The following is a 22,342-nucleotide window of genomic DNA, read 5'->3' as shown; positions in this document are numbered from 1 at the left end:
TATATATTGGAGTTGACTGCTACCTATGAAAGAAGCCATTAAATGACGGTTCCGTAGTGAGGTAAGAGCAATAAGCCGATCGTCTCTAGCTGACATACATCGCGTTCAACCACTCAACCACTACCTTCTCTTCGATGGAGATTTCCACTGACCATAAAACGCTGTAGACCATCGGACCTGGGTATGTATCGAATGCCTGTCTTTAACCAAAGCCTGGGCGAGATCTTGTCGACCTAAAATCATATTTTTAAGAAAAAAATTATTAATTAATTTTGTACTCAAATTGATTGTTTCATCAAATAAAACCATTACAACAAAAAAAACAATTAATTCACTCGATATGTTGGCCCTGGAAAGGATGAAATTGACCGATTTAGTTTATTTTTAATTTTAAAATTGATCTTTATACACTGACAGGCAAAAAATTCCACCCACTTGATTTTTTCATTTTCTCGATAAAAGAAAATTCTGCCCTTAATTTGTCTCATTGGTTTTATTATTAAATATTTGTTTATGGTATGTTTTGAATTGGGAATATCAATTAGGGGTAAACACACTGAATCCTAAATCCAAAATAAGAATAAATGATTTTTCAATATTTATTTCTCACGGAATTTAAAATGCTTATTTAGTCTCATTTGAATTCTGAAGCAATAAACGGTTCAGCTTCACTTAGTTCTGAGGTTGTTGTGCGTGGTGTGGCATTATTGATGATGGACGTTCCATCAGGTATGCGGCTAATGCCATCGGAGTTCCCTACGGAACACTGCGAGACGCCGTTAGACGTTTGTGAGAAGCTGGGTCCTACCATAGAAGGCCTGATTCTTGACAACCTAGGGAAATCACAGGATGACCGTTTTTGACTTTGAGAATTTTACGAAACCGGCACCTTACTGTTGTTCAAGCGATTCATCAGCTCAAGGAAGTTCGAGGTTTCAAATTTCTGAACTGCTCGAAGAAGATTAAATCAGTATGGACTGATGGCTTTTCTCTTCGTAAGAGGACCAGAATTGACCAGAACACACAGAGTTGCACGACTCGCATTTGCTCGAGAACACAGCCATTGGTCTTTGAACGATGGCCTGAACATTTTACAGATGAGTGTAGATTTACTCTACGATCTCCAGATGGACGTGAAAGAGAATGGAGAAGGCGAAATGAAAGATGTGTAGCTTGAAATTTTTCCAGAGCCAACCTTTTCAACGTAGGTCAGTGATGGTGTGGGCGGGAATTTCAACGGAGAGTGACACAGAGTTGGTTGTTGTTCGTGGAGGGTCTTTGACGCCAATTCTCTATGTAGATGAAATTTTGTAACATCATTCATTGCCTATCCTCGAAAAATCAGCGATAATCCTATTCTAATGCAAGATATTGCCCGTCCACATGTCACTTGCATAATACAAACGTACCTTCAACATCATCACATCGGGGTCTTAGCCTGGCAAGCCCGTTCTCCGGACTTGAACCCCATCGAATATTTATGGGATAACCTCAAAAGGCGAACTTCCTGATAAACTCCACGATCTTGAAAGGACTCTTCGTGAAGAATCAGCTAACCTCAAGCAAAGAGACAATTCCAGACTGGTAGAAAGTATACCGAAATGTAATTAAGGTAAGTGGAGGAAATACGCGATATTGAAATGTTAATTAAAACTCCAAAACAAATTAATCAAAATTAAAATAAAATAAAACAAAATTGTTTAAATTTTTTTATTCTGCATTTTTCTTAGCTATAATTTTTTTTTTGCTTTTTTAGACAAAGACTCAATTATTAATCGTATAAAAATGTGAAACTTTGATATATGTATATTCAGACGGTTTTAAACCATGAGGATCGTGTTTCTTGCTCTGTAATACATACTGCCGATCTGTAAACTTTGTATATATATATTAAACAATAAAGACATATAGTAGTAGTAGTATTCATATATGTATCAATAAATATATACAGCTCAAGGTATATTACAAATGGGTAGAATTTTTTGCCTGTCAGTGCACTTAGTTATATGTATGTATCTTCAACGTAAGTACTTCATTCTTGTCACTTGCCTATTATTTTGAAAATTGATTCTGGAAAGTATGCTTCTCTTTTACGTTTTATTTTAGATTAAAAATTTCTTTTTGTATGCCAGATGCACTTAAATTGTCGTCAGCCTAGAAATATAAAAAAAGGCAAAATATAATTTTAAAAAATGCAGTTTTTATTTTATTAAAATGGCATAACTGGAAGCAAATGCGGAATAGATTTCGAAGCGAAATCTTAATATTTCCAGAAACCGACAATCTAAATGAATACAGTAAAATCATTGACCGGTGTGTCTTCAGTGGGCTCATCGTGAACGGGCGGCCGCTTGGTCTAGGGGTATGATTCCTGCTTTGGGTGCAGGAGGTCCCGGGTTCAAATCCCGGAGCGGCCCTAATTTTTAATCTGTTCTACATTTTTTTTACGTTTTTCTTTTTTTCCTTTTAAAAATCGCTAATTAAAACTCCACCATTTAATTAGAACTTTAAATATGGAGTTAAAATAACATAAAACATTCTGATGAAATTCGATGGCAATTTAAAAACATTTTAAAATAATTAATACGGTCAATTATAGCTACTAAACATGGATTAATTTAAAAAGAGATTTAATTTTTCGATATTCTAAATGAAAATGACTTATGGTTGACATTTCTCTCTCTCTCTTTCTTTCTCTCTTTCTCTCTCTCTCTTTCTCTCTCTCTCTTTCTCTCTCTCTCTCTATCTATCTATCTCCCTCTCTCTCTCTCTCATTCTCTCTTTCTCTCTCTCTCTTTCTCTCTCTCTCTCTTCCCCCCTCTCTCTATCTATCTCTCTATCTNCTCTCTATCTTTCTTTCTCTCTCTCTTTCCCCCCTCTCTCTCTATCTATCTCTCTATCTCTCTCTCTCATTCTCCATTCTCTCTTTCTCTCTCTCTTTCTCTCTCTCTCTTTCCCTCTCTCTCTCTCTCTTTCCCTCTCTCTTTCTCTCTCTCTCTCTCACATTCTCTCTTTCTCTCTCTCTCGTTCTCTCTCTCTTTCCCTCTCTCTCTCTCTATCTATCTATCTCTCTCCCTCTCTCTCTCTCTCTTTCTCTCATTCTCTCTTTCTCTCACTCTCTCTTTCGCACACTCTCCTGTGTGTGAGCATGTTTTTTTTAAATTCTTGACCATGGAAAAGGAGTGCCTTTGCCCATATTAATTACGAGTTATTAAAAATTACAATATCATCATTACCTACAAAACATATTTTTTCTTGATTATTTATAACACATTTATTTTACGTAATGTTATCTGTACATAACAAACCTGTAGAAAACGAATAAATTTGTTAATTCTATCATAGTTTTTTTCAAGAGAGAGAGAACCTAGGCAACTATGCTATAGTTTTCCAGTCTGAAATCGTATCGATTGAACACTGCGGCAGGGAAATAAAAAGACTAGGAATACACTCCCAGATTATCTTCTCTGACAGTCAGGCAATACCACAGGCATGAGGGACGCGAAGAGATTCAGGGCCATCCGCAAAACTTACAAAGGAATTACTGGAAGGCAACCGAAATCGTACCAGGATTCTGGCCGGTCTCCTGACAGGGCACTGCCACTTAAAAAAGCACATGCGCTGGTCAAGAGAAACACTGTGCAGATACTGTCATGAACAGAAGACCGCACAACACATTTTATGTTTTTGTGAAGGACTATGTACGTGCTTGTTTTTGCAACAAGAACAGGAAAAGCCACAAGCAAGATCCTACACTGAGGAGCCGCTGGCAAGGCTAGGGTGATTAACAACCTGAAGTTGGCCAATAAGTTATAAAATACGGGAGAGAACAATAGATCTCAGATCGATGGGATTTCTAATCCTTATCCCCTGTAGGTTTAATTAATATTATGAGCACCAAAAAAATTATAAGGTTAAAATGGTTGATTAATAATTAAACGACTTCATAATTGTGACTTGACTTGATATATGAACTTCCTCAGTGTTAAGGGCCCGCCGCAATATCGCTTTCGCTTCCCGTCTCTTCGCCTCCTCGCGTTTATACGGAATGGTCAACACGATTAAAGTAAAGTATTTTTTCATCTAAGAATTTAATGACCGACATTTTCAAAAGTGAAATCACTGCAGTTCCTTGATTAGCCCGCTTTCCTTTTAAAATCGGCGTTCATCCGTCCGTTAACGGATCGCCGGAAAAAGTTTTATTTGAGGGTGAAAAATCTCCGGGATCGAGCGGTCCAGGGTCCCGATGCACTTTCGCCTGCTCTGCGGCTATGTTCGCCCATGTGTCTCAAAGGGTGAAAAATCCGACCGACTTGAGTAGCGTAGCGATTTGTCCAGGTTGAAATTTCTAAAAATTTCCTGAAAAACTTCATACTTCTTCAAAGGAGAACGAAATCGAAACGAGTGCCCCTATTTGGCCAGTTTAGTTTGATTTGAATTTATGCTAAACTGGCTAAAAAGTTCATTCACTACATGAGCACAGGTTTTTCTTTCAACGCAGAGTTAACACGTCATATATAGCATTTTTCAGTCAAATGAAACTTTTTTTCAACCAAATGAAACTTTTTTCAATCAAAAGAAACTTTTTTCAATCAAACCTTTTTTCAATGAAACCTTCTTTTGTTTTTTTGTTTTTCAATGAAAACTTTTTTCAATCAAATGAAACCTTTTTTTCAATCAAATGATACCATTTTTCAAGCAACTGAAACTTTTTTCAAGCAAATGAAACCCAAAACCTAATGATAATAATTATGTAGAGGAATAAATAAATGATTTTATCGTACTAACAATAATTTTTATGATGATTGAATATTAATATTACAATAATTGAATCGTAAGGCTTAGGTACAAGAACGTTTCTTCTGAAGATCCGTTTTCGCGTTGGCGGGGGTATCAGCGGGTTCACTTTTGCATTTCATGTCGATAGACGTGGTTGTAGAAGTCCTTCAACCTGATGATGAGCTAAAGGGCTCGAAATCCGGATTATTGCGAAACGAGTTATTGTGAGTAGGAACCATCTTTCTAAAAAGGATTGATCTCCACACCCACTCCATCATTCATAATTTCTATCACAGAAAGTTGTTGCTCGTTCAAAAACACTTTTCTATCCTACTTAATTAAACTTCGACGAGGTGGATGTAGAAAAGTTTGATGAATACGGATCTTCACAAGAAACCTTCTTGTACCTAAGCCTTTTGATTCAATTATTGTAATATTAATATTCAATCATCGTAAAAATTGTTGTTAGTACTATAATGTCATTTATTTATTCCTCTACATAATTATTATCATTAGGGTTTAGGTTTCATTTGCTTGAAAAATGGTATCATTTGATTGAAAAAAAGGTTTCATTTGGTTGAAAAAAAGTTTCATTTGATTGAAAAAAAGTTTCATTTCGTTGAAAAAAAGTTTCATTTGACTGAAAAATGCTATATTAAACAAAACCTGTTGTAAAATAACGTCTTCTCGCTATCCTTTTGCTTTTTTGAATATTATGTCAACTTTCAAAGAATACAATAGGGCTACGATAACGTGAATTGTAACTTATTTATTATTAATTTTTTAATAGTAAATATCGTAAATTATATCGAATCATTTTTATGACTACTCTATTTATTTCTGTAATATTTTTTTAAATTTATTTGTATACGCAATTTTTAATTTGAGCATTTTTACGCTTGTTTCCGTCATATTTATTTTAAAGAATAACAATTGACTGATAAGCATTTGAGTTAGTCGTCGCTTTGAAAACGGATCAGCGACAGATCAACAAACGATCCAAGGGAAAATAAAACAAAACAGCCAGTCATTCCAATTAATTTGTTGTTCTCCATTGATTCTGGTTCGTCGGGAAACAGAAAGTTTTCCCAGGCCGGGGACAAACGGGCAAAATAAACGTCGAAGCCTATGGAGGAAAAACGACAGTTTCGGTACACTAAGTAGGAGGGCATTTTTAGGAAGACGAAAAACTTTTTTCCCACAGCGTCGGTGGCGTTTGATCACTTAATTTGACGAAATAAAAACAAGCTAACCATTCGAGGCACGCACGTGATTTCTAGCTGGCGGGAAAAAGTTATATAATCAAGGATTCTTCCTTTCCGGAAAGAATAATCTACATCTTTCTGGGTGAATTTGTAATTTTAAATAAACATAGAATATAATAATATTTATTGGCAATATGGCAAGGCAAATCACAAATTATGTGTACATTTGCGTACAGCTCTGAAAAGAACTTCTTATGACGAAAGCTGGAGTCGCTTGCTTATCTACATCATTGTCATAATTATTTGTCTCTATGAAAAAACAAACTTAAGTTTAAGTATTAACTACTTAGTACTTTACTGCTACTATTACTATTACAACACTTAAATTACCATTAAATAACAATAAGCTAATGACTAACAAAATGCAATACTAAATAGTACTAAATGCTTTAAGTTTTTGCAAAAAGTTTTTTAATATTAAAATTAATTACTAAAATTATTAATTAATAATTTTTTTAAAATCAACAATTATATTCTTAATCGGTAAAGTGTCACTAAGCAGCAGATATTTTTTTAAACATTTTTTAATTTGAGTAATATTTTTAAATGAATATAATAAAATTTGAATTTTTTAGCTATTTTTAATGATATAATACAAGAATGTTTAGATAAAAGAAAAAACAGAATTAATATTTGATGAAACAATGTTGGTAGAATGAGTAATTCTTGTTGAGTAGCTATGGTGAAAATAGATTCTCCTATTGCAGTTTTATACTGATGCAGACAACTTTCCATCAGATATATTTTTTTCTTTCCAAAAGATAGATTGGGGATGAGGCCAGGTCTGTCAGGGAAGACAGAAACAACATTTATTTTCTTGTCGAGCTTTCGGCAGAATATATCGCCTTCATCAGGACTCTGTATTCCCAGTTAGTAATTAAGGAAAATTTTAAAAATTGTATATTTGAAAATTTACTTATGTTAATTTGTTAATACAGAGTCCTGATGAAGGCGATATATTCTGCCGAAAGCTTGACAAGAAAATAAATATTGTTTCTGTCTTCCTGGCCTCATCCCCAATCTACCTTTTGGAAAGAAAAAAAAATATTTAAACTGAGAAGGCTGATCAATCACCAAAGAAAATTTCCATCAGATAAATATATCTTTCCAAATTGTAGGGACTTTGCTCTTCAAATTGTTTGGTGCGAAATCTAGACGGATAGTTTACAGTAATTTTAATAATAATAATAATAAAACATTTAATTTATGTGAGATAAAATTTGATGGGTTGCAACAATTCCATATAACACAAGGTAATTCTGCACTATTTTCTAAATTCTAATTTCTAAATTCTGCACCAATTCCCTCCCCTTCATTCTCACTCATTCTCTCTCTCTCCCTCCCTCCCTCTCTCCCACTCTCTCTCTCTCGCTCTCGCTCTTTTTCTTTTTTCTTCTTACTTTTTAGCTCTCTTTATCTTTCTCTACTCTCTCTTCTTCATTATCTTTCTTACTTTCCCTATCTCTCTATCATCCTCTCTCTCATTCTTATTCTATTTTTATCTCTCTCTTTCTCCCTCTTTTCTTCTCCCTCTCTTTCATCTTTCATTCTTTTTTCACTCTCTCTTTCTTTCTGTTTGGCTGTCTCTCGCTCCCTCACTTTCACTCTCTCCATCTTTCCTTCGCTCTGCTTCATATTTCATTATATTTCTCTCTCTCTCTCTCTCTCTCTCTCTCTCTCTCTCTCTCTCTCTCTCTTTCTCTCTCTTTTTCTCTCTTTTTCACTTCATATATTTCCCTACTTATGAGCGTTTTTCCATGATATTCTTGAGTTTTCTCAACATGTTCTCCTGAGTTGCTGGTGGTAGGATGTTGCCGCAGGTCGTTTGAAAGGGTCATACGATGTGAGGTCAACTCTTAAGAATGGTAAGCATGAAGATTACTCATTTTGTAAACCAACACCTTTTCTCCATTCTCCAAGAATATATCGGTTAATTTAATTAAAATGAATAGAATAAGAATAAATTACAAATATCCCTATTCATTTTTGAGCAGTTTATATTAATAGTATACGGTCAGCCGGTTTTCTCTGCTAGCCGTTTGTTGATTTTTCCGTTGTTTATAGATACAAAGATACAAAAGTTTTATTGTGTTAAGTAAACAAAATACAAGTTTATTACATTCGTCAAGAATAGAACAAATGAATTCTTTTTTATCCCGCGATTAACATATGGAAAACTCTTCTGAGCCATAAAAGGTATTAACAGTGAGGAATTTTGTTACTTTAAGTTTAAATTTTTTTCAGTTAACAGTGTGACATCATATGGTATTTTATTTAAAAAATTTATAGCCCAATATTTACAAGAGTTTTTACACCGTATATATTCCTAGTTATGACAATACGTTATTATCTTGACCAGACAATCCATTAACACAAATATAAAAATACTGTGGAAAAAATTTTCATTCTAATTTCATTATAAACCCGTTCCGGGATGCACTTCGGGCCTAATTCTGATACATTGTGGCCGCGGTCTCTTTTTCCCGCCAGTAAAAGCATTGCCTGAACAGCACCCCGTGTCCCGTCGGAGAGAAAATTATGCGGTTACATTCAGACCCCCGTTCTTCTTGGTCACACCGACCGAAGTCTGGAGGATTTTTTCCCTTACAAATAAATTTAATTCAAAAGAAAAAGCCGAGCTTTTCCATCAAGTCGGTCGCCTCAGAAAGAACTATATTACAGTGGTAAAACAGACAACTGTTGGAATTCAGTGAAAAAAACTATTTATTTTATACTCACAAATTGTATGGGGCGTGGCACAGTGGGACAAGTCGGCAAAAAATAGATTTCCTAAAAACTCAAAACCCGTTCAGTTTCCTTACAGTATTTGGTCAAGAGAATAAGGTTGTAATAATGGTTTTACAGTTTAAAATTGATCAAAACAATCACTGCCGAATCCTAAAAATTATAAATTTTTCAAGATATACAGCTATTTTCTGAACATTCCTCCTCACTCAGCTTCTGTAAAAACACGTTCACCCGAATTTCCTGTTATATACCCAAATGTATGAGACAAAGACAAAAAATCAACGTTGGGATGGAATCAGGTGGGCTAATTGAAGGGTCAAAGAATATTCGGTTTTTTAGATGTTCCAAAAAAGTTTAGTGGTTCTTTGCTTTGACACCATTTTTTCTCTCTAATATACACATCTCTGTGGTTTTCAGCTGCCTATTCCTGCCTATCTGATTGCAGCACTGTTTTATATAAAATTTTGAAAATAATAAATTTGGCAACTTTCTGTTTAGTTGAAGGATTGTGCTTTAAATGTTACTGTTTTTGTCTATGTAGAATCCGAATCAGATGTCATAAGTATTGTATCTCGAAAAAAAATTTAATAAAAAGGTAAGTGATCCCACTCTTTCTTTTCATTGCGGACGAAGTGCAAAAATTTGTTGACTTGTGTAGTCACATAATTATAATTATTATAGTTTGTGTTTCTTAATAATTTGTTGAAGTCGTGAGAAGCGATTAACAATGAGGTAGTTTAGAAAAAACGCGTTTTTCATTTTTTGCTTTCGTACGTTTCGACCTTATTCGGGTCATCTTCAGAGCATGAAAGAGTACTATTCTTGTGGTGTCATCTTGATTTTGTGTGCAAGTTTTAATTATTATACAACATTCTTGGAATAAAAAATCATTGTAATCGATCAGTGTGCCGATTCTAATATTGTTTTCAATTAAAACAGACAGAGAAGTGCAATATCGTATCGTTCACTGCAGAAAGTCTTTCACTGATTGTTTTTAAATTTTGAAAGTATGCAATTTTAATGAAAATCAAAAGTTTTAATAATTTCATTTAAAAAAGCCAGTTTACTACTCTAACAGAAATAGTAAAGACAATTAAAAATATGACCATCCCAAAACTAAGGAAATATCAAAGTCTAAAAAAACATTTGAAAATTATCTTTTTTTTTTCGATTTATCCAAATTGAAGCCTCGGTTGCGAGTTAGCGACTTTGGCCTGTTGTACTTCAAATTGATTTCGTGTATTAATCTTCTTAAAATTTGGTCAAAATATCCACAAAAACTTTATAAAAATAAGGAAATATCAATCGTCTAAAAAACATTTGAAAAGTATCTTTTTTTTCGATTTATCCAAATTGAAGCCTCGGTTGAGTCGAGAGTTGGGGAAGCTCTTGAGATTAGCTTTTAATTTAAACGCAATTTTACAATTTTTAGTCAAAAATTTATTCAGCAAAACTTAGGCAAGATTCATTTTGGTTATCTCAAAACAGGATTTTTGATTATTTATCTGCGAAAAAGCAACTTAATTAAGGTAAATTTCCTATAAGGATAGAGGTTTTCTGAATTTGCTCGTACCTTCTTTACATTTCCTGTTTCAACAGTCTGTGAATAATTGTGAGTGAGTCCATCTGAGTGAGCCCTATTATTTTTTCAACATGCAGGAGTGATTCGTCCACTGTCCACAATTCTGGGCCGTTTTGCTGTAGTCCAGTCGATTCGAGAACAGTTTCATTGAATTCGGCGTGTAGAAAAAAAGAAAACGATACCCATGATGATTATTGGTTATATTTGATCCATTTTTGGATTTTGGACGGTTTGCTGTGCCCCAATCGATTCGAAAAAAGTTTCTTTGGATTTAACGCACCTAAAAACACCTAAACATACAAAATTTGGGGAACTTGCCTCAAATAGTTTGGGTGTTAGTGAAATTTTCCGCTTTTTTGCTTTTGGCCCCACTGTGCGGCTGTTGAAACGGCGCTCATCACGGAAAGGTAAAGGGTCCGGGTTCATTCAATTTCAGGGCCGCTGGTTTTGATCTTAATGAAGCGATGCTTATATGTACATAAACTAAATTTTAAATGAAGAAATACCATAAATAATAGTTGAATAATTAGTAATCTGGTAATAAAAACAATGAAAAAATACGTCTCTCTGTCTAACAGGTCGTGAGGGTCTGTCTAGCCGAAGATCGTGGGTTCGAATCCCGCTCGTGCCATTAACTTTTTTTCATCTCAACTAAAAACCTTAATTAATTGTAAATTATTAGGAATTTTTCCCCAACGACAGTAACTCTGTCGTTGGGTTGTTTATTTACTTATTCCCCTATTTAATCAACAGTTGTTTGCAAATTGCTACATGTTATAGCAATTGACATAAAAAATGTACGCTCATAAATCCATTTCAAACAGTCAAAACTAGCGTTATGATAGAATTCACAATTTCTGATAAATCTAAACAATAAACAAATGTTCCACACATATTATGTATTTTATTTTCTTCTTGCATGTTCGTCATACAGATCCGAATGGTTTATTATGATTTTCCAACGGTTGGAACGTTTGCCTGACCTCGCTATATTGGTCTGTTTTGGGAATTCCAATACTGAAGATGGCAAAATGCCGAAACCCATCTGACCGACCAACACATCGAGGAAAGGCAGACTAAGATCTGTAACGTCCAAATTATGTACAAGAAATACACCAACACAAAGTTTAAAAATACACTTTAAATGTATTTATTTTATTTCAATATTGTTAAATAAATTACAATTATATTACTGATAGTACGTTTTAACTGTTTTTCTCGATTTTAAAAGTAGGAATTGCAGATTTTTCATGCGTCCAGCTGTTCCCATCGGTTTATACAGTTCTTAACGTTAATATATTATTATTGATTAATTAATAATTAAAAGTGTGAAATGCAAGCCTGTGGGAGAATGACATCGATTGAAAAAAAGCCTTCGATTGACACAGTAAATTCGTCTGAGAACGTTTTTACTTTTCTTACCGCAAGAGCAAGCTCGGCCACTTCTAGTGTTATTACAGTTGTAAGTAAACATGAAAAATTACAAACCTATTATAAACATCTAGAAAAGACACAATATATTCGTGCTAAATTGAGGGAGAATCGGACGACATCCTGATTAATAAAACAGGGGTGGAATCAGAAAGCTTGATTTTCTTACAGTTGATTTACACCTGTTTAAAATAAGTTTAAAATCGATTTAAATTTGTAATGATTATCAAAACATAAAAAAACTCTATTGAACAAAATATAAAATGCGGAAAAATTATAGTCTTTTTACAGGCTATGATTCGTTTACATTATAATTTTTTCCAGTTTTTTAATAATTGAATTACAAAATATATAAATGTAATATATAATATTTAAATAAATACATGTTAAATATAAATTAAGTCATATAATATAAATCGCTGTTATGTCATATCGGTGTCTTTACAATAAAGAATAAAATAAATTAATACAATTTGAAAATTTAAAAAATAATAGCCCCTTAACCACTTAAGCAGAAACAATAATAACATGGAATTTCCGATTTTCATGAACTTTTATTGGTTTTACCTTGTAGAATTCATTCTTACTACTCTTACGTTGGCATAAAATGTAAGCCTTTTTGACAAAACATAAAAGTTGATATAAACAACTTTCAAACGATCTTAATAAAGTTGGATTTGAATAAAATTCAGAAGTCCAATTTAAGTGGAACAACGGACATTGCCGTGTAAAACCTTCAGTGAATCCCGCCAACAAATGTCGATTTTTAAAAAAAATCGTTTTTAACGGTTTTAGAGGGGGCTTAAAGCGATTTTTTTTTACCAACAAAAATAGTTTTTGACCTAATTTACTGTCTTGGTTTTTGTAAATTTTTACACGTCTAATCTTTTTAATACCTTACATATTACATTACATATACTGACTTATCCTAAGTAAAAAAATCGACTGATATATAATAATTTTGAAATACGTGCATGACAAATTTAGAGAAACTTATTTAAAAAAATATATATTACTTAAAAAAGTATTCTACACAATTATAACAATAAAAAATGTGTTTAAAATCGGTGATACCACGTCCATAGCCTCCCATTGTAGTCAAAAACTAATCTAAATCACGTACGATGAAAAATTTAAATATAATATCGGATTGTTATTTTAGTATATTTAAAAGTAATTTATAATTTTGTTGAAACTTTTATCTTATATAGTTGATAAGAATCAATACTATGAATACAGAGCAGTTAGCAGCAGCATTTTATGACTTTTATGATGAAGCATTTTATGATTGAAGGTTTTTGCCACGCTGCACTGAAATGTCTTTTCTCTTTACCATTTATACAATATANTCTTTATTTATTTATTTATTTATTTATTCCTACACACTTTTATACATCTTCATTTTCATATTTTTATGCCAATTGCAAAACATGTTAAAAAATGTTTTATTGTTTATTATGTTCGTTTTTCAGACTTTGATGATCACTGCGATGTTGCATATCCCACTCACTGATAATTTTTTGATCGAGCGAAAATATATACCGCGTAATTAAATTTTCTTTACAGTCTGCGGTATTATATTTAATCGCAATTTTTTCCAGTCCAGTATGTACTCACGTACAGTTATTTAGGGCCCAATCTAATTGCCAATATAGTCGTTCTGATCGCCGTTGGGACGGTACGTCGATAGGTTTAAAATAATTAAACAATTTGATAATAGAATAATATCTTTCAGAAAAATACAAATCACCTTAAATGGGGCTTAAACGTTGCGTTCGTCTGTTTTTTCTATTGGTTATTCCTTTCAACCATAAGTTATATATCGGTTCATGACTTATTCAGGTAAAGTAGTAAAATTATATTTTATGATACATATAAATGTTCTCAAGGTTTGTCTGTTTTGAAAATCACTGCCCTGAGATCCATTGGATGTTTAATACAAAATGGAGAGATTACGGAATCAAATGCCCCTATCACATGACTTACCCCAACGGGACTGGGGACCTTGATAATAAAGATGGCCTCGTTCTACGAATATCTTACGGCAGGTAGAATTTGTAAACTATTTATTTATTTATTTTGTACAATTGTTGTCTTGATAGTCCAAAAGGAAGCCAGAACGATTTAAAAGCTTACTACACTGGCTGCGAAAGCTACACATCCGGGCCGATGGCGATCTCGACCGTGTTGGGGCTAGTTTGGCTTCGTGAGTATTTCCGACCTGAGAACCCGACAACTTGATCGGCGTTCTTATTTTCAGTGTTCGCCATCCATTCGTTCAAAACGATAAGAAAGCTTCATGTAATTTTATCTCAAGAGGAACAGTCGAAATGAGTACAAATAAATTCAAGAAAGATGGGATCCTTGAAATAAAACAAACCACTCAACGATTTAATAAATTGGATGTTTCATTTTTTTTTAACAAAGATCAGCTGTCATATATAACATTATTTTGTAATGTAATATACTTATTAACAATTCACTTTGGTTCACTATCATTTATTACAAAATGAGTACCTGTTCTTCCTTTGAAGAAGAAGTAGAAAAGTGTACAGATTTGTCGGACAGTGGGAAGAGCAAGTTCTTCGCTAAAATATTTTCACTTCAAACCTGGACATGCGTCCTTACTGTCATCGGTATCGTAAGTATACAATGAAAGAATGAGGTATGAGTTTTTAAGTGGCTTTGTCCTAGCTCCGGTGATATTGAAATTTGAACCAATTATTTAATTTAATGTAAAAAGTCGTACTTGGTTTATAAAAATTTGGTTTATATTTTGTTGCCCACTCCAAGCTATGTTCGTGTAAAAGCTATGGATCAACCAGTAAGTCCAGAAAAAGTGCAATAAGAAATCCCGTAAAATAGGATGTACCCAATGTTTTCTTTTTACTCGTCGTCTAAAATACCACCATAACACAACAATTTCGTCGCCCACTGTGCACTCAGGTCTGAGGTGAGGACTTGTGTCTCTGGTTTTCTTCCCGAATCCCGTCTAATGTGAACAGGTAAGTCCTGGCGCCTATTTCCGTCTTTAATCTTTCGATTTAAAACATTAAGTTACATGAAAATCTTCTGATTTTATTTATAAAAGCCCTAATTTGTTGAAAAATTTGTTTAAATTTTTCGAATAATGCAACCTCTTTTCCTTTAGCTGATAAAGTGTGTTAAAGCATGTCATGCTCGGACGGGTGAAGAATCTGGAGCAGTAGAAGTGTTGGCAATTGCAATTTCTCTAAAAGCGACTGGCGATTTTTGTTCCGAGTTTGAATTTTTGCCTAGTCATTAATAAAGCAATAAACGATTGCATTTCGTTTGAACGATTAAAAAAGTGAAATTTTTCCATGACGGGATGGATCGGCAATCATTACCGATCATTTTTGACTTGTCTATCCTCTTTCGAATTGATTGATTTCTTTATAAATTGCCATGATTATATTTTTAATAAAACTGAAAGCTTGGGGTTAAAATTATGTCCTTCTGTTAAACAACCGTAGAAAAATTTTGGGTACTAAAACCACAAATGGCCACACGGCGGTAATTAGACCTAAGATTATGTCACGTTAATCTGTTGGACTTAAGTTCAACATAAATAGCCCATCTGAAAGGTATACATACATCTGTACACAAAAGAGGGAATAAAAACCTTATCGGCTGCCATAGAAATGGCATAAACCTATCATCCACTGGAAATAATTGTACAAGGGAAAATGTTGGAAAAGTTCATATTAAAATTAATAATTATTCAGAAATCGTGAGATGCGGTCTGGTGTGATGTAGGTTTCAGAAAAACATTTTCTTTATCGTACCAACGTTTCGATCTTTATTGAGATCATCTTCAGGGCTCAAAGTGTTTGTCTTCTGTGTAATTGTGCCATTCTTGCGTGTCGTGTTGAGAGTGCCCACGACACGCAAGAATGGCACAATTACACAGAAGACAAACACTTTGAGCCCTGAAGATGATCTCAATAAAGATCGAAACGTTGGCACGATAAAGAAAATGTTTTTCTGAAACCTACATCACACCAGACCGCATCTCACGATTTCTGAATAATTATCGATTAACGGTCACTAATCACCACACATTAAAATTAATTATATGCTATTTTAAGCAAATAAATTGGGTGGGTACTAAAAGTTTCTGGCCATAAATGTACTTAATTTTAACCAAGTCCAATTCAGTCGCTGTTTGTATGTCTGTCTCTATATTTACGTCTTCATGTCGTTCACATTGTTCTGTTGCATAAACACATTAACACGCTTTTACTCGTTCTTCCTGATTCTGTCAGTGGCAATGTTCTTTCATCACTATCATCTATTTAACCATTATTAATAAAATGTAGCATTTAAAATGTCAGTTTCTTTTGAGTTACTTGAGTCTTATGTAAAATGATGTTTTATCACAAATAAATTAAAATTGATTTTTTTCAGGCATTAATGATCACAGTAATATTGTATAATTTTTATGCACGCAATTTATTCGGAGATTTTTTCATGATGTTTGGTATAGACTTTTGTCTTTTTAAATTAGTTAATAGGGAAGAACTTTGTTTTATATTTGTATTATTTTTAGTTCAATATTTGGTTATATATTCTTACGCGTCGACCATGTTGATTGGTTTTTCTTTAGTATCATTTGCATCGTTTATGGTAAGACGAGGGAGGAAAGTAAATTTTTGTTTGAGGTATTTTTTAATTGTGAATTTCAGGGTAGTAATATACATTTGCGCGTCGGTCTGTTTCTTCTTTTAGGAGGGTTTATTTTTTGGGTATTCATCGTCGTTTTAAGCTTCATACCGGATGGGGACTTGTTCAAGTAAGTGTTAGTTTATCAATTTAAAAAGGCAATAGGTACAAACGAATCCTTCAGGTTTGTCTGCGTGGACAACAGATGCCCGGAGACTCATTGGATGTACAACACAAGGTGGAGGAACTATGGAATAGAATGCCCTTTTCCCGCAGAAGAAGGTCCCTACGCCTCGGACATACAAGTCAGGGACGACAACGGATTTGGTGACAATCCGTCGGAAATAAACTTGACGGCTTTCTACGCGGGCTGTGAGAATTACAAAACTGCGCCAGTCGTCGTTTCGGGAGTTTTGTGCGCGGGCTGGACAAGTCTGTTTTCAGTCAAGCAAACGACTTGACTATATTGAATTCTTATGTTTGTTTTATTTTTTTTTTTTAGTTTTCATGCTGCTTTGTTTTCGAGTCTTCACCAAGTTCATAGCGCAAATACCAAAATAAGATGACGAAATTCATTATTGTACGTATGAGGCATATTTACACAATACACGACAAATCCTGCACATATTTCAACCCATATTTTAAACGTAAAATTATCCATACTTTGAACTACTTTAAATTGTTTTCGTTGATATATAGATACTCTCGAAATGAATATGTTTCCCTTCTGCTTGTCATTGTGTTCTTATTCTCAATACATAATATATGACAGAATGGGTCCGCTTGGGCGGGCATTTTCAAGCCATAGAAGTGGATCCTTATAAAGTCTAGCTTTCTAATTCTTTCCAAATGCACTACATTATTTTTAAGTGTATTAGCAATTCTCACGATAAACTTGACAAGGGATTTCATCAAGAAAAGCCTTTCAACGTATTACTCTATGTACTTACCAAACTCTAAGAAATTTTCGCAGTAGTCTTCCAAATTTTCTATATTTATTTTTTTTTTTAACGAGGGTTCGCGACAGCAGAGGTCATACAAACCCTCAGGGTACCGGTGTTTTTGAAAAAAAAACATTTGTAAGTATGTCGGGTTCGAATGCAGGGCCGTTGGATTCGAACCCGCGACTTTACCTTACAGTGATGAGCGCCGTGTCAACGCCTAAACCGTTGCGCCCACCGACGCCCCCTATTTATTATTATGTTATTATATTTATTATTATTTTATTATATTTATTAATATTATTTATTATGTTATTATATTCATATATTATGTTACAAAAGCGCTAGAAGCTTATAAGGAACTTTCTTGTCCTTATGAATTTTATATTATATAATTATAAAAGAGTAGAAGTGATACATCAATTTTCATGCGGAGGACATTGTGAAGACATTGGCCCTTTAGTCGTCTAGATTGGATGGAAGGGTTCGGGGTTTTAAGAAAGAGTCGGTTTCCACTTATTGCGATTTCGAGGAGAATGGGATTTGCAATTCCGTGGGGAATAGAAATAGTTACCCTGTGACTTTAATGGCTTCAATGACTTTGGAGGTTAAAACGCTTGGTTATTTCCCACAGTTTCATATGTTCATGTTAGCTGCAGTGATAGTTTTGATCTGTTGTCAAGTAGTATGTTAATCGGCTGTTCAGTTCTAGTTTATTGAACCGAGTGTGGGGTTTCTAAATAAGTCTTTTGTTGAGGTAAAGTACAAAATAGTGGATGACATTGCTGGCTGGAAGAGGAAAAGTGTTGTTGATTAGAAAAGAAGTGATACGCCGAAAAGGTGAAGGTTATTTGGGGGATTCGGTTTCATTGAGTCTGATCCTCCATTTCTTAAGCAATTCCTTCATATAAGACAGATCGTCCTGGAGGATTCTGAAGGCCACTATTGGGCCTCGGTTTGCTGAAAAGATTGTATTGTTAGCATACATGAGGAGTACTGTATTGGGATTGATGGGAATGCAATGTATACTGAATAGAAAATTGGACCAGGAGCTACATTGCGGAACATTCGCTTAGGCATAGTGGATAGAGGAGAGGAATGTACTGACCTATTTGAAAGTAATTGTCAGATAGGATGCGATAATGATTGATTGAAAGGACGTCCTTTGGGTGAAGATTGTTTGCTGCGTTTTGGTTTCGTTGAGTGAAAAATAAGCTATTTTTCGAACCATTCGTCCAAACTGAAGAGATTGTCCTGGAGGATTTTAAAGGCCACTACTACTGGGTCTCGGTTTGCTACAAGGCACCCAGGCAGCTTCCTTCCCACTGAAGGAAGGATGCAATGTTGTTGTATACCACCCAGTGGTTGGTGTTGTATCCGAAGTGACATTGGAGCTTCCAAGGATGACATATAGATAGTTCTCAATTAATGGCACCATTACTGAGGTTTTTTCATATTATACATAGAAATAGGGATGTAGAATGTTTGTGGTGATTAGGTCAAAGGTGATTTTTAAACTGGGAGGTGGTTAAGGACGTATATGACCTATGATGGATTCTTTTATTTGAAATTATTTTGCCATTTTGTTCCAAATCGAGGTGGAAAACATATGGAAAAAAGTTCTATTTACAAATGCGTGTGACTTTCAGATTTGAGAAAAATGTCTACGGTGTCAAAAGAATCGGATCAGGATGAAACCCTTGTCAATCTTTATCGTAGGCAGACAAGAGTAGTTGCGTCATTTTTTGTAGGAAAAGTACGTAAACCGTTCATGTATGTGTGGGATTGAAATGATGGAATTGTTATTAGTATTAATAGTACTCTTTAGAGCGAGCTGGGGTTATTTTTCCATAACACACAAGGAAGACTGTTTTTTATGTACACAATGTGTAAAGAAGCCCTTTTTCGATTTTGATAGCATTTGCAATGTTAAACTTACTTACGTTTGGAAAGTTAGTCATCTATCACAAACTATAAGTTCATGTTCTTTCTTTTAAAATTCACTCGATATAAGAAGTAAGAAGTTAGTTGATTTTTAACTTTATTTAGTAATTATTATTTTACTAAATAGACAATTTTCATCTGTATACCAAATTTGTTCAAAAGAATAATCATTCATTCTTATATATTTACATTAAACTATATAACTATAGTGAATAAATTAGTTTTGCACATTTTTCCATATGTGCCGTTAGCACAAATTACAATCATATGACAATTCACTTATTTTAACAATCTGACATTATACAAATAATTTTGACGTTATGATTTTATTGATAGCATATTATTAAAATAGCATTTCATTAACAACTACTGGTACGTAATGAATTTTTAATACCGGTCGATCCTAGTTTGTTCAATTGGATTATATTTGTTGCTTGAACCGGTATATTTGTTGGTTTCATATTTGCTAGTAAAGAGCATCCATCAGGTAGGACGTGTTATCAGAGAGGACTTTCCAATTTTTATAACCATGTTATAAAAAGAGTTAAAAACGGTTTTCAAGTTGAAAATTGATGATTGTAAAATATTTTTACCTACACATAATTATAAAACAATTATAGAATTTAAACAGTTTTTTAAAACAAGGATCGATTATTCCCAAATAATTTAAATAGGGTCGCACATTCTCTTTAACAATGTGTTATCACTGAATACTGTGCGGTGCCTAGGATGACAAGGTGTGGCTTATCCATGTTATCCATTATTGAGTGAATGTATTTATTAGCTTGAATTTTTTGAGTTGTGTTGCTAAATTTGTGGCGAAATATAACGAAACGTTCGTTTTTGTTTTAATGTATTAATTAGTGTTAGTGTTTGAGTATGTGTTGGTGAGCTTGGGTCCGGCATATAAAGTACTTTACAGTCCTATTAAAGTAGATTAGTTACTACATGTTTATAGGGTGATTAGCTTATTATCGTGTGTTGGGGCGAGACACCATATTAATATGAAATGTGGTACCAATTGTTTAACTGAATACCGTGCGAAAGATTAGGTTTTGTTTGAATATATTTATTAGCGCGAATGATGATCGGATCTTATAGAATATTGGGTACCCTGAGGCCTAACCTAGTTTAGATATATATTGGTATGAATGTACATGTTTCAAATATGTTATTATGCCTTATCACTACTGTGAAGGGGTTAACTATTTTAGGAAAGAAAACACGTCCCACCATTGGATATAAAAAATCATACGGAAGTGCTAATATGCTAGCTTCCAGCAAGAAATTGTGTTTTTACAACTTTTTTAGCATAATTTTAAACAAGACACAGCTGAAGTACGAAACACTTAAGCATGATATATATAGTTTTTTGTTTTAATTGATTTTGTTATGTGCTTACAATGGCTAATTTCCAGGCTCTCATGATAACTGTGATTCTTTTCGAGATTTTTGCCGATGATTTATTCTCAAATATAGGTCTTTTTACAAGTAAGGATGCTTTTAAGATCATTTAGAAAATCCGGGCATTGCATAACTTTTTTTTTTAGTCCATGTCGGTGTGGTATTCTTATACTGTGCATGCAATCTTGTCGGATATTTCCTATTGTCTTTCTCAGCGTTCTTGGTAACTATGGCGTTCGTTTTTAACACGTTAATTTATTATTTGAAAGTTCTTCCAGTTGGATGTAAAGTACTACTTTTACGGCTATATGACGATATTAGGTGGGTTTGCATATTGGTGTGCCGCAACGACAGTCGGATTCATCTCCGCTTCGGACATTTTCATGTACGATCTTGGGTTTTACAGCTGAAATATTATGCAATTTTAACCGAGTTTTTGTTTTACAGTTTTGTTTGTGTAGACCAGCGTTGTCCAGAATCTCACTGGTTGATAAACATGAGGTGGAGGAATTACGGGATCAAATGTCCCAAGGATCCATTGGAAAAACCGAGACCGGAAGAAGCTAAAGGCGGGCCAGGGAAATCTTTGGCAGCTTTATATTTCAATTGCGAAAGGGCAGACGTATTTTTAATAATAATCTCTTCTCTTCTGGCTCTGTCGTATTTCGGTAAGGCCCGATCACCTATTCATCGGTCATTCGGATGATTTTTGAACAGGTTAAAAAAATCTTCTTTTTACAGTTTTTATGTTAGTAACTCTAGTCAGAACGCACAGATTCTACAAGATGTTGAAAGGTCAACTTGAAAGAATAGAAGAAGAAATGCACTAGAGAAAATTTCCCAAAGAATTGCCAGACATGGAATTTTAAATTATTGATTTCAATTTGAAATAATTTTAATTTTAACCAACTTTTTTTTAAATTGAACCAAAAAAGTTGGCATTACAGTAAAATGTTTTAACTATGTGTTATCTATAAAATTATGGTAATTTTAACGTTTTAGACAATTTTATTCTCGACCCAGTACACCCTTGAATCGAAACGTTTATTCTATATGCTCTTAAAATGCAATACATTTGTTTAAAGACGATGATGATGATGATGATAATGGAATACTAGGACTTATGATTAAATATATTCTTTCTTCCCCCTGTCTGTGCAACTATACAGGGCGTCCTTTTTAGACGGCCCGCCTGAATTCCTCTTGAACCATAAACGCTAACAAAAACAAAAACTACCTGTTTAATATTTTTTAGTCTAGTTTCAAATTTTTACCTTTTTTGTAGAAAAATTATACCGGGACGTCAGGCCCAGTTCAACTTCCAAATTTCAAATACGACCCTATACATCCGTCACATCATTTTAAATGATTTTTTACGTTGAAAACAATGGTACAATCGTATTTCAAATCATCGATATTTTTTTTACGAGGGTTCGCACAGCAGAGGTTATATCAACCCTCGGGGTGCAGGGCCGCTGGATTCGAACCGGGGACCATTACCTTACAGTGATGAGGGCCGTGTCAACGCCTAAACCGTTGCGGCCATCGACGCTCCCATTTCGTTT

General features: G+C 34.0%; 2 protein-coding genes and 1 non-coding gene across 8 annotated transcripts; all 3 read left to right on the top strand.

Annotated features, from left to right (window-relative positions):
• Positions 1–2,345: 2,345 nt before the first annotated feature.
• On the top strand, positions 2,346–2,417 carry Trnap-ugg. Its single transcript has one exon. It is a non-coding gene; the product is annotated as a tRNA-Pro (tRNA).
• Positions 2,418–8,090: 5,673 nt separating this feature from the next.
• LOC106669330 lies at positions 8,091–14,203 on the top strand. Of its 4 annotated transcripts, none has more exons than XM_014398738.2 (7): positions 8,091–8,240; positions 13,278–13,350; positions 13,407–13,483; positions 13,541–13,647; positions 13,695–13,853; positions 13,908–14,011; positions 14,066–14,203. In XM_014398738.2, the coding sequence occupies exons 2-7, from the start codon at positions 13,284–13,286 to the stop codon at positions 14,137–14,139; spliced, it is 588 nt and encodes a 195-aa protein (XP_014254224.1). In that variant the 5' UTR covers positions 8,091–8,240; positions 13,278–13,283; the 3' UTR covers positions 14,140–14,203. The 4 variants fall into 4 exon arrangements, 3 of the variants coding, with proteins under 3 accessions (XP_014254224.1, XP_014254223.1, XP_014254221.1); XM_014398737.2 differs by lacking the exon at positions 8,091–8,240 and adding an exon at positions 9,150–9,387; XM_014398735.2 differs by lacking the exon at positions 8,091–8,240 and adding an exon at positions 11,649–11,836.
• A 51-nt stretch (positions 14,204–14,254) lies between these two features.
• On the top strand, positions 14,255–22,005 carry LOC106669331. 3 transcript variants are annotated; one of them, XR_001340921.1, is made up of 12 exons: positions 14,255–14,446; positions 16,234–16,306; positions 16,376–16,452; positions 16,512–16,618; positions 16,673–16,920; positions 16,991–17,068; positions 20,588–20,711; positions 20,792–20,864; positions 20,924–21,000; positions 21,056–21,162; positions 21,225–21,445; positions 21,519–21,683. XR_001340921.1 is itself a non-coding variant. In XM_014398739.2 (7 exons), the coding sequence occupies exons 1-6, from the start codon at positions 19,090–19,092 to the stop codon at positions 21,605–21,607; spliced, it is 663 nt and encodes a 220-aa protein (XP_014254225.1). In that variant the 5' UTR covers positions 17,848–19,089; the 3' UTR covers positions 21,608–21,711; positions 21,780–22,005. The 3 variants fall into 3 exon arrangements, 1 of the variants encoding a protein (XP_014254225.1); XR_001340920.1 differs by lacking the exons at positions 14,255–14,446; positions 20,588–20,711 and having other exon boundaries at positions 15,852–16,306; XM_014398739.2 differs by lacking the exons at positions 14,255–14,446; positions 16,234–16,306; positions 16,376–16,452; ... (2 more) ...; positions 16,991–17,068; positions 20,588–20,711 and adding exons at positions 17,848–19,185; positions 21,780–22,005 and having other exon boundaries at positions 21,519–21,711.
• The last annotated feature ends 337 nt before the right edge of the window (positions 22,006–22,342 follow it).

Source organism: Cimex lectularius, unplaced genomic scaffold, assembly GCF_000648675.2.
Source record: "Cimex lectularius strain Harlan isolate CLEC.00 unplaced genomic scaffold, Clec_2.1 scaffold388, whole genome shotgun sequence".
NCBI lineage: Eukaryota > Metazoa > Arthropoda > Insecta > Hemiptera > Cimicidae > Cimex > Cimex lectularius.
This window is presented reverse-complemented; position numbering and strand designations above follow the sequence as displayed.